The sequence below is a fragment of the Panthera leo genome, chromosome A3, assembly GCF_018350215.1.
Source record: "Panthera leo isolate Ple1 chromosome A3, P.leo_Ple1_pat1.1, whole genome shotgun sequence".
Taxonomy (NCBI): Eukaryota; Metazoa; Chordata; class Mammalia; order Carnivora; family Felidae; genus Panthera; species Panthera leo.
In genome coordinates, this window is record NC_056681.1 from 132,926,204 (window position 1) to 132,938,702 (window position 12,499).

A 12,499-nucleotide genomic window follows, 5' to 3' on the forward strand; every position below is an offset into this window, starting at 1 on the left:
GTCGAATGCCATGGAATATTACCACTGAAGCCAAAGGAATTGTTTAGAAAAACTGTTGATGTGATGGTAGGATTATTATAAGCCAAAATAATTCACTCCTGGGGATAGAATTAGTATTAGAGTTTTGCTTTCTTCCTAGCCTTTTCTCTAAGACATGGGCTTGAAGAGGAATAGTTGCTATACTCAATTTACATCAATATGATTGCATGACAATTTCATTTCTTATACAGTTCTCCATAGCTTTTCTGATACCACCTTTTATTTTTATTGCCATCCTATCTTTATGAGATTAAGCTTATTCTTAGGTCCTTTAGCGTCTCTCAAAGTGACCTGTGTAGTAACTTAAACATTTTCCTCTGATTTTGCTCAGGTTTGTGTTTCTTTGGTTTAGCCCTCAGTTACGAGTCCACCTTGTAATTTTGGGTAGTGAGTACGTGGACTTTACAGATCTCTCAGATTTTCAAAAAAGAATGACCATTTGCCTTCTACCCAAGTCAAGTCACGCAGTCAGTGCTGGAGGAACCCCCGTCTTAGCTCTCCAAGCCTCCCAAGATCATAAAATCTGCAGGTCGAAGAGTTACAAAGGGGATCTCCCGCTTAACTGACAAGAATAATGTGCAGGAGAAATCAGCGGGGGAACTTTTAACTACCTAGATGTTAAAACTGATTCTCTTTCTGTCTCCTGACTTCTTACCAGTTACCTTATATGGAAAGATTTTCTTATTCAGGTACTACCATTTATCATTTTGGTTCTCTCTCTCTGATCCATGTTGAGTCTTTAAAATAATTTTTTAAATAAAAGTTGTACATTTAGACTTTATACCTTTAAGTATAGCCTTTATTCTGTCTGGTATTAATAATTAATACTGGTATTTTTAAAAGTTATTTATTTATCTTGAGAGGGTGAGCATGAGCAGGGGACGGGCAGATGAGGGCGAAGAGAGAATCCCAAAGCGGGCTCCATGCGAAGCCCGATGCGGGGCTTGATTTCACGAAGTGTGAGATCATAACCTGAGCTGAGGTCCAGAGTTGGATGCTTCACCGACCGAGCCACTTGGGTGCCCCAGTACTGGTATTGATAGTACCTGGTAATAGCCATGATCATTTTGGTAAGACATGAAGCAGAATCCACTGTCTTTTGGGGCTAAAATACACATCTCTACTACTGGTAACGTGTGGCAAGACAGTTCTTCTGTACCTGTTGTTTCCATCCTTCCTAGGGAGCTAGTGATGTGTGGCATCTGACAAAGGACCCATAATATCTAGCTGAAACTCCAAGGTGGAAGTAACGTACAAGTGACTATGTAAAAGCCAGCCTTGTCGATCGTGTGTCGTGGCTGTATGCAAGCTAGTAGTCAAAGTTGGCAGTTTTAGAAAGGACGAGTTTAGCTCACGAGTGGCTGCGTACTTACTAGCGCAATAGTTGTTCGCAGCTTTCCCGATCGTTTGGAGGCCGGTCAGCCGTCCTCATGAGCGCGCCCACATCCGGCCGCGTGACTGAGGAGGGATCGGTGCTACAACCGCCTCCTTTCTCTTCTCGCCCCAAGTCCTCGCCCGGGTCCGGCTTTTCTCAGCCTCTGCTACCACACTTCGGCCACGTTCCATCGCAGAGTACTACGTCTTAAAGGAACCGAGGAGCTTTTGTTGTGACGAAACGTCTTCACCAGAGCTGGCACCTTTTTGGAGCTCCTCTGTGTGATCTCGTCCTAACTGACTCACTCGGGAGGATGAGAATGTTTTATGTGCCAGTTCTCAGTTTGGGTGCAAGCAGAGGTTGTGGCTACCACACAATCGATACTGTGTTTGTGTTGTGTAATGCAGCTTCTCACAATCCACTCTTGTTGAATTTTTCCTTAAAGGTAGGGATGGCTGCGGTTCAGTTTGCGATTTCAAAACAAGTCCGCTTCTTTGCGGCAGTCCCTCCACGCAAAAGTCCTAAAATCTGGTGTTCCCCAAAAATCATTTTTAAATGGAAAGTCGTCCGTGATCTATACAAATGGTATTAGAGGGAAAAGTTAAAGTAGTACGAATTTCTAAGATTCTGGGAAAGAGTTTCTCAGGTTCATGTTAGCGAATAGCTATTAAAGTTGAATTGGTGATGCTGAGCAGAAGAAATTCTTACAGGCTTCTCTTTTGAATCTTTTCTCAATTAAGAGTTTGGTGGTCGGGAGCCAGCATTAGTTTTCACTGTTCCCTCTAGTGTTTGGGTGTGGCCCTTAATGACATCTATTGATTCATTCCTGGCCACAATTTTTATGCAGTTTGCCAGTTTTATAATGTATAGACTCCTGGGGCTTTGTTAGGTAATTTTAAAATAAAAAATTTTGCCTGAGCTTTAGGCCCTTTTAAAATATTTTTTATGGAGGGGCGCCTGGGTGGCTCAGTCGGTTAAGCATCCGACTTCGGCTCAGGTCATGATCTCGCGTTCCGTGAGTTCGAGCCCCACATCAGGCTCTGTGCTGACAGCTCAGAGCCTGGAGCCTGTTTCTGATTCTGTGTCTCCCTCTCTCTCTGACTCTCCCCCGTTCATGCTGTCTCTCCCTGTCTCAAAAATAAATAAACGTTAAAAAAAAAAAATTTTTTTTTTTAAATATTTTTTATGGAAACTTTTAAAAAGTAAATTTAAGGATTTAAAATATGTTTTTCTGTTCGTTTCCGTTAAAATAAGTTATGGATGTAATCATTGCATTTTGTTTAGGCCATTTTTAGTCAGATAAACAATGAGAGAGTTCTTGAGTTAGAACCGTTTTCTAAACTTTTTCTTAGCCTTTTTTTTTTTTTTTTTCCTTTTAAACTGTAAACAACCTTTTGCTTCTTCAGTAATACAGTTAGGTGAATTTGAAACCATCTTAGCTGGATTCTTCTCTAAACTTCCAGTTTTGTATTGTAGTTTGTTTTTTTAATGTTTATTATTTTGGGGGAGGGAGGGAGGGAGCAAGCAGGGAAGGGGCAGAGAGAGAAGGAGAACACAGATCAATGCAGGGCTCAAACTCAGGAACATGATACTCATGACTTCAGCCGAAGTTGGACACTTAACCGACTGAGCCACCAAGGCACCCTTGTAGTTGGTATTTTTGTATAATGTTAACTGATAATATCTGTGGCTATTTTTCCAGAATGCAAAGATGACTGTGGCTGTTTCTTGCTTAAACTTTTTTTTCACTAGTTTTCACATTGCCTAGATCAGTGCTGCTCAAACTTTGCACCGAGGCAGAAGAGGGGTGATACCTGGCTGGCTGACCACTGACACCAACCGCTTAACATGTGACACTGCACTGTGCATTGCTTTCACATCCACTGAATGGTTTCACTCCCAAAACCAACCTATGAGGTATAGGTATTGGTGTCTTAAAATTTCTATGAGAATTTTACTCTCCTCCATAATATTTATTGCAAAAAGATTTTTAAATTACTTACCATCGAGTAAAATTGATAGTCCACAAAGATCTCTATTCCTATTTGTCTTCTGTGACTTTTTTTTTAAAGATTTTATTTGTAAGTAATCTCTACACCCAGTGTGGGGCCTGAACTCATGACCCTGAAATCAAGAGTTGCATGCTCTACTGACTGAGCCAGCCAGGTGCCCTTCTTCTGTGACTTTTCTTCTGGCACACCTTGTACAAATTCCTCAGTTTGAGAGGCACTAGCTCATTGGATCAAGTGTACATTTCTTTGAGTAAAATAGGGAATAAAGACATACTTAATTACTAACCCAATGTTTTCTTTTGAGTTTATTTATTTATTTTGAGAGAGACAGACGGTGGGAGTGGGGGAGGGCAGAGAGAGAGGGAGACACAGAAGCCGAAGCGGGCTCCAGGCTCTGAGCTGTCAGCACGGAGCCCGACGTGGGGCTCGAACTCACAGACTGCGAGGTCATGACCTGAGCCCAAGTCTGATGGTCAACTCATTGAGCCACCCAGGTGCCCCCAGGCTCTTTCTAATTAGTGTTCGATGTGCTCTAGCTCTACTATTAGAAACTGTGACTTGGCCGTGAGCCAAAGCATTCAACTGATGACAACCTTGTGACCCCTGCTCTCAGTCCATGTTTCAAGTCCAAGGTGGTATGGCTGTAGTTGCTGTGGTAATGATGCCAGTGCATATTGTTGTGAGCTCATATTAGTGCCTAATATTTTATCTTATTTCTTTCAGGAATTGTTGGATAAGTATTTAATAGCCAATGCAACTAATCCAGAGAGTAAGGTCTTCTATCTGAAAATGAAGGGAGATTACTTCCGGTACCTTGCTGAAGTTGCATGTGGTGATGATCGAAAACGTAAGTATGTTTGGTTTATGGGTAAAGTTAAAAATGTAAAGGACAGGAGGATAAATGGGACCCTGTACCAGTAGGCACTATGTCATCTCCAGGCCCTCTTTAAATTTTTAGAAATCTCGGAGTCTGAAAAAAAATCTAGGAATCTATGGAAAAGAAAATTAATGTTACCTTAGTTTTCTCAAAAATGAAAATAGTCATGAATTGACCTTATGTGCTACTGTTTTTGAAAAATTAAACTCCTAAACTCTGATTATAATCTGATAAGATATTTTAAAAATAACTTTAAAAAGCTTAATCTTTTATGCTTTAGAATTTGGCTAAGTGTATTTTTAGCCCCCAGTCATTTGCATATGCTTTGAGTGATTCTGTTGTCTCATGGCCCTTAGTGTCATTATACCTTACAATTTAAGATAATTGGAAATTACATACAGAATATAGAAACAAGATGTTGTACTTCTTCTGTTTGACATACTAATTTATTAACTACTACCTGTTCTGAAGGATCATCTTGTTGACTAATTATAACTACATTTCCAAGGAAGAGAGGTGAGATGAAACTATTATTGCTCGTACATAATTTGTCATAGAAAAATGTAGGTACAGAAAAAGAGAGTAACCGAATTGCCAGTCTTGTTTGTTTAAAAAAAAAAAATCAAAGTGAATGTATTAACACTGAACTCTGTCTCCCTGGAATATTAGTAGCTAAGTATAAGGCAGGTCCTATAACTAAATTTTGTGTATGTGCCTGCTACCAAATTTATCAAGTTCTAGATAGAAGCTTCACTTAATTCCTTATTTCCAGTAGGTTCATTATTTGAATTTTGCCCCATCCAAAAAGAGCGTGCCCCTTCAAATAGTTACTGTGGCTTCCTGCCCGCACAGAGTTACTAACTGAAAGTGGGACAGTGTGACCATCCCAAATATCAGTGTAGTTGAAGATACCAAGAGAAGACTGTTGTACTCTGCTGTAATAAAACTTGTATACTAAACTTAATATTATTGATTTATGATTTCTGTTGCCATAAAGATAAGCAAAACTGAAAGTGACAGATACTTGCAAGTCAAAGGGGGGTCTTTGGGAGACTGGGACATAGGCCCAGCCTTAGTCTGATGATTTAATCCTTTCTGGTTCGTGGGCATTTCTGGTCCTCTCCATAGAATACTCTAATCGTCTGGGATTCGTAGGTAGTCTATATTTACAGCCTAGATGCTGAGACACCTTTACGGCTGCTCGTTGTATGTAGTACTTCCTTACATCCCAGTCAGCGGGAACTCCTTCGTATGTGAGGGCCATATTTAGATCAATAAATGTGCCATTTCAGAGGACGGAAAATGCACATATTCAGGCCAGAAAGGGCTAACTTTAAATTTCTGTTAGGTCAGTATTTCTAAAGCTGTACTGGACCAGTGGTCTCGTTGAGAAAGCCTGCCTACCCCTGTGAACGCATGGATACAATCAGATTAGTGTCGGTAATAATTACTGAACAGTTTTTTCAGGAAGGTGACATTTTTATTAGGTCAGTAATCCACCTCTGGTCAGAGCAGATTTTGTTCTATATGTTGACACTTTCATATTGCCTTTCACGTAATACCTCTTTTGATACCAAGAATCAGTATTATTTTTACAAATAAATCACAAAAATACAGATATTGGTGGTGATGATCTTTGTAAAGTGTTTTCATTATTTTGGAAAGAGGTATTATAGCCCAGTTTTTTTCTGGTTTTAATGATATTATTGACCCATATCAGTCAAGTTATTATTACTATTTATTATTATTATTATTATTATTTTAAATATTTTATTTTTAAGGTAATCTCCATACCCATTGTGGGGCTTGAACTCATAACCCCAAGATCAAGTATCACACGCTCTTCTCGTAGGGGCCCCTGGGTGGCTCCGTAGGTTGAATGTCCGACTTCAGCTTGGGTCATGATCTCACAGCTTGTGAGCTGGAGCCCTGCATTGGGCTCTGTGCTGACAGCTCGGAACCTCGGAGCCTGCTTCGGATTCTGTGTCTCCCTGTCTCTCTGCCCCTAACCCACTCACATTCTGTCTCTCTCTCTAAAAAATAAACATTAAAAAAAAAAATTGCATGGTCTTCTGAATGAGCCAGTCAGGCAGCCATCAGTCAAATTATTATTATTATTTAATGTTTATTTATTTTTGAAAGAGACAGTGCAAGCGGGGGGAGGGGGTGCAGAGAGAGAGGGAGACACGGAATCCGAAGCAGGTTCCAGGCTCTGAGCTGTCAGCACAGAGCCTGTCACAGGGCTTAAACCCACGAACCATGAGATCATGACCTGAGCTGAAGTTGGATGCTTAACCAACTGGGCCACCCACGTGCCCCTCAGTCAAATTATTTTTAATTGCTGCATTTCCAATTAGTAAAATTAAAAGATAGGAAAAAAGTGTCTTAGTCCGAGAGATTGAAAAATCTGGTCACACTCTCTCATGCTGTTTTTTAAAAAAGCTGATTATAAGCAAACAACATTGTAAACTAGTTTTTAAATAGCCTACTACACGAATGTTTTTGTGGTATAAGTGGTCTTAAGAGAAAACCACAGAAAAATCACTGCTACGTGAGGTAGTAGCGTAAGTTAAAGGTGTTAATGTGCTGCATATTTGATGGATATTTTCAGTATTGTGCTTGTTTTTTTCCTTCCCTTCCCAGAAACGATAGATAATTCCCAAGGAGCTTACCAAGAGGCTTTTGATATAAGCAAGAAGGAGATGCAGCCCACACATCCCATCCGCCTGGGGCTGGCTCTTAACTTTTCTGTATTTTACTATGAGATCCTTAATAACCCAGAGCTTGCCTGCACACTGGCTAAAACAGTAAGTTTCAGATCATTCTCCTCAGTTCTTACTCATACTGATAAGGTCATTGCCATAAACTGAGAATCTGTGAAAATGAGTCCGTTGAACTTTATTTTTAATGGATAGTAGAGTATAAAGTGGTTGCTCACCTATTTAGTAAAAATGGCTTGTAATTGTAATCACTCTGTGTTGATGCAAATATCGTTTACCACGCATAGGCTTTTGATGAGGCCATTGCAGAACTTGATACACTGAACGAAGACTCCTACAAAGACAGCACCCTCATCATGCAGTTGCTTAGAGACAACCTAACAGTGAGTTGTTCCTTCTTTCAATGTTGTTATCCTTTGTCTTTTTTAAGAACAAAAATAGTTATTTCAGTCTCCCTATATTTTGGGGCAGAGCTCAACTTTCTCTCAGAAAATGAACACAGGTATGTAAGTGAAAGTATTATTGAGTGCTTGTTAGTATTCTGTGTGGGCCAAATGTTCTTTTGTAGGCAGACTTTCAAGTTGAATGGGCGTTTTATTAGACCTTCCTGAGAAGATACGAAGATTGTAGGAACTCTTAATATTAACGTCATTGACTATTGCATTGGAATGAAGATGTTGATAATTATGTTAATATAGGAAGGTTTTATAGTTGCAATATTTTCTTGTTTTGGATCAATTAGCGACAGCAATTTAGGAATTGTGTAGGTATCTAAGCTTTCCTAAAATCCCGTGAAATGCCTTGTTATAATGAAAATTTACTTTGTGATGTCTTACAGTCATTTGATAGGGAGTAAACCTTAACCTCAGTTTACTCCACTTCTGTCTCTAGGCCAAGACCTGTTTCACTTGTTTATCTTTTTTGTTTTTCTTTTGTTTTTCTCCTACTTCTTGGATAGGCAGATAATGAAGGGGAAAATAATGGGCCAAAAAACACAAATTGAGCTGTACTTAGCTTCTTTTATAGGCTCAAGTAAATTTAATATGTCAAAACGTTTAGACAAAATGTGGCCGAAGGGACTATTCCTTTTAATATAAGTGTAGTTCTCCCCAGTTTGGAGCTTTATTTTTGCTAGAAAGGATTTTTTTTTTTTTTATTTATTTTTTTTTTTTTATGTTAGCACCATATCTGGTCAACTTTGCTGAGCAAGGAAATAATGAAGATACTCCATTCCCAGCCATTGGAAATCTCTGTTCTTGTGGGGTAGTGGTAGAAGAATGATCAGTGTAAAGAGCTTCCATAGAAGAAAAGCAAACTGAGCCATTATATCTCTTCTCAGGAATATTGTGGGGCTGCCTTTATCTTAACTGGCTTTGTTTTATTTTTCTCTCTTAGACAGTTCTTTAGGGATGTTTTGTTTCTATTTATCTTAGTTTTTTAACATAACTTAAAAATTATATACGATTCTTGTTTTTCTAAAATTACCCGTAGTCTCTTTGTGTTGATCTAATAGAAATTCATTTTGTGAACTGTTGTTAATAGTCAGTAAAACTTGACTATTTCCTTCTTCACTTCATTGTTCCATCCTAAAATTGGAGAGGTCCTTGGAGATCAATTCTGTTTTAACATCCTAGCTAATTCAAGAATGCTTTCTCAGGGCACCTGGTGGCTTAGTTGGTTAAGTGTCTGACTTCGGCTCAGGTCATGATCTTGCAGTTCGCGAGTTCAAGGCCTGCATCAGGCTCTGTGCTGACAGCTCAGAGCCTGGAACCTGCTTCAGATTCTGTGTGTGTGTGTCTCTCTCTGTCTCCCTGCCCCTCCTCTGCTCATGCTCTGTCCCTGTCTCTCAAAAATGAAATAAGTGTTAAAAGTTTTTTTTAATTTAAGAATGTTTTCTGTACATCTTCTTGCCCACTACTGCGTCCTTCTAATTTCCATCACCTGTTCTCGTTTAACCCTTTGCAGCATACAAAATAGGTCTGCTCCTATTTCAATACAGTCACCCTTGAAATATTTGGAAACCGTTAAAATGACTATGGTTCACCTCCTTCCTTAAAAATTTTTTTGCCTTGTTAATTTCATGAATTATATTTCAGTAGTGCTTTCAGGAAGAACATTTGGCTGCTGCGAGCAGAGATAACGTTAAATTCTAACAATAATACGTTTTTTCCTGAAATTATACTACTATTAAAAAAGAGCTTTAAAAACGTACGGAAGCAGTTTGTGTCATTTTGCAAATGCATATTGGGAGGTTTACAAAAATACACTTCGGGGGAGGAGTTGATGGTGTTTGGGAGTTTGAGAAATCTAACTTCTAGTCTTTAGTCACAGTGTCTATTGTCTGGATAACTTAATATGATTTTTTTTTTCCTAGTTATGGACATCAGACAGTGCAGGAGAAGAATGTGACGCGGCAGAAGGGGCAGAAAACTAAATGCGTACAGGGTGTCATCCTTCTTCCCCTCAAGAAACCTTTTTACTCATCTCCATTCCTTATTCCATTTGGATTTCCTATAGCAAAGAAACCCATTCATGTGTATGGAATCAACTGTTCATAGTCTTTTCACACTGCGGCTTTGGGAAAACTCCATTCCTTGATTTGTGTTTGTCTTGGCCTTCCTGGTGTGCAGTTACTGCTGTAGAAAAGTATTAATAGCTTCATTTCACACGAACGTCAGTAACTTCCAAACACTTATGTAGAGGACTAAAAATGTATCTGGTATTTAAGTAATCTGAACCAGTTCTGCAAGTGACTGTGTTTTGTATTACTGTGAAGATATGAAAATGCAGTTCATTACAATTTCAAAAGTGTTCTACATAACTTCTTAATTTCTCCATTCCCTCCCTTACTTCTTTGGGGGTTTCCTTTTAGTAAGCAACTTTTCCGTGCTCTTCCTGTATTCCTTTTTGGTAGGAATCCAGAAGTATTAGATTGAACGGAAAAGCATTTGGCATTTCTGCGCGGGGGGTCGCAAATTGAAATTCCTCCTGTATCAAATATGATGGAGGTCTTGGGTATCTGTGACAACAGGAAGTTTCCTTATTCATTCTTCATTTGCTGCTGTTTGAGTTGACAACTTCCCTTCCCAATAAAAATTCACTTACACCTCCTGCCTTTTGTAGTTCTGGTATTCACTTTCCTATGTAATAGAAGTAGCATGTTGCTGCCAGAATACAAGCGTTGCTTTTGGCAAATTAAAGTGCATGTCATTTCTTAATACACTAGAAAGGGGAAATAAAGTCCACAAGTCCGAGTCTAAAACGTTAGTACTTTTCCATGCAGATTTGTGCACATGTGAGGGGGCGTCCGGTTTGTCTAGCGACCCTCGTGTAGAGAGTTGGACCACTGTTGTGTGTTGCTGATCATCGACTGTAGTCCCAAAAAAGCCTTGTGAAAATGTTATGCCCTATGTAACAGCAGAGTAACATAAAATAAAACTACATTTTATAAACCACTTACTATGGCTTTGTAACAGTTGCATACTCATTTTAAGGGACAGACGAATTTACTACTTCCTGAAGTTTATTGATACTCCTCTTTTATCTTATGTAAAATGTAGTGATGCTTGTACCTGCATTGTGACTTCGCTTGTCTAGCGGTGCCTGGAAATGGATACAATTGGACTACATGTCTTAGAGTTAGTGTTTTACCATAGAGCAGTTGTGTGGACCATCTCTTCTTCAGATGTAAATGTTACCCAGTTAAGTGTTACATGGAATAAAGTGGACATTTTAAAACTAGAAAAGTTAATTATGTGAGTATGAGTGCTTTGGTTGGTATTAGAATCATGCTTCCGTGGATATTCAAGCCGAATGTCAGAGTTCCAGGGTATATTACTTGTTTAGTTTTCAAAGAATTCTCTCTCTAAACATTCAGTTGTACCATGAGTGAGGTTCAAATAATTTTTGTTTTATAGTATCACATTGGCTGTTAAACTAGAATGTCTTAAGTGTTGACCTGAGAATTTATTTCAAAGTCGGAAGATAATCTGAAAAATTCAGCTGCATAGAATCAGCCTTTATCTCCTTAAAACGTGACTATGAAAAGATAGAATTGAATGAGACTTGGGGAAAAATCAGTAAGACACTATGTTTTATTTATTTTTAACGTTAATCATTTTTGAGAGAGAGAGAGAGAGAGTGTGTGTGTGTGTGTGTGTGTGTGTGAGAGAGAGAGAGAGAGAGACAGAGAGAGAGAGAGAGAGAGAAAGGGAGACACAATCCAAAGCAGGCTCCAGGCTCTGAGCTGTTTGCAACAGAGCCCGATGTGGGGTCCGAACTCATGAACGGTGAGATCATGACCTGAGCTGAAGTCGGATGCTTAACTGACTGAGCCACCCAGGGCGCCCCAAGACACTAGAAAAAACGTTGTGAATTAGAAGAAAGAATCATCACATTGTAACAAGTACTGGTAAGTTCTGAGTAATCACCGAGTTTACCAAAGTAGCCTGCCTTCTTAAAAAGCAGATTATTCTCAGTGTTTAGTCTCAAATTTAAATAAATATGTCCTTGCTTTAGCAGAAATCGGCATCTTGCAAAGAGTCCAGCCTGTGTTATCTCCTTTTAATCCTCTGATTCGGGGACTTCTTGCACTAGATGTAGAGGATTTTTGTAGATCTTTGCTGAGAACCTAGTAGGAGAGAAAACACCTTTCTTCAGGGGAAAAATACATGAATAAAGTTTCTGGTGGAGGAAAGGGTGATAGGCTTCAACTTAAACTTTTTAAATTACTTTCAGACATCAGAAATGTTAAATGTCACCTGCTTTGTAGTTCGAACTTAATTAGCAGAGTGTTTTTTTTTAATGTCATTTAGGTTTTAGTAAAATAATTGGGGGGATTGCATTCTAACATTGATGAGCATTGGGGATTTCTATTCAACATACAGTGCAGTGAGCTATGGTTTGTTGATTTTAGATTGGAAAAGAAAAACTACTTGTCGATTGGGGGCAGGATTGGTAGAATACACTCATGTATATCAAACTTAATTATCAGTAGAGACTGTTATTTTTGTTTTTTAAAATCATGAAAAACACTAGAAAGACCATTTAAAGATGTGTAAAATTTCTAGTAGTAAAAATAATTTGAGAAAATCAGAATTGTAGTCACTTATTTTTAAATGCACTTATTTTTAAATGTAGTCACTTATTTTAAAAAGCCAAACGTTCAGAAACATTTGAGGGTCTATTACAGGCATGCCATGGGACTGTTTTTGTCAAATTGTGAGCCTGATTTTATTCGGACTGATTATAGGTGAGTGTCATCTGAATATATTAAAATTAACACCTAACTTCATCCTTCTTCATAGTTCAGGAAGATTTTCACTTTAAAATCTGATTAAGGCAGTTATGCTCTATGTTTTATTCTGACCTACATCTATCCTCTTCCCTTCTCTGATTTGTATTTAATGAGCTTTGCAAGTGGACAGTTACCATGTATGTATATCTTGTGTATTACTATTGAGTTTTGAGGACATTG

At 38.7% G+C, this 12,499-nt stretch overlaps 1 protein-coding gene across 1 annotated transcript in view; it reads left to right on the forward strand.

Moving 5' to 3' along the window:
* Positions 1 to 10,478, forward strand: part of YWHAQ (tyrosine 3-monooxygenase/tryptophan 5-monooxygenase activation protein theta) — a 39,564-nt gene extending 29,086 nt beyond the window's left edge. Inside the window, exons 3-6 of the mRNA XM_042933704.1 lie at positions 4,150 to 4,273; positions 6,947 to 7,110; positions 7,311 to 7,406; positions 9,398 to 10,478. Coding sequence (XP_042789638.1) covers positions 4,150 to 4,273; positions 6,947 to 7,110; positions 7,311 to 7,406; positions 9,398 to 9,457 — 444 coding nt within the window. The 3' untranslated portion in view covers positions 9,458 to 10,478. The remainder of the gene's footprint in view (positions 1 to 4,149; positions 4,274 to 6,946; positions 7,111 to 7,310; positions 7,407 to 9,397) is intronic.
* Positions 10,479 to 12,499: the final 2,021 nt, after the last annotated feature.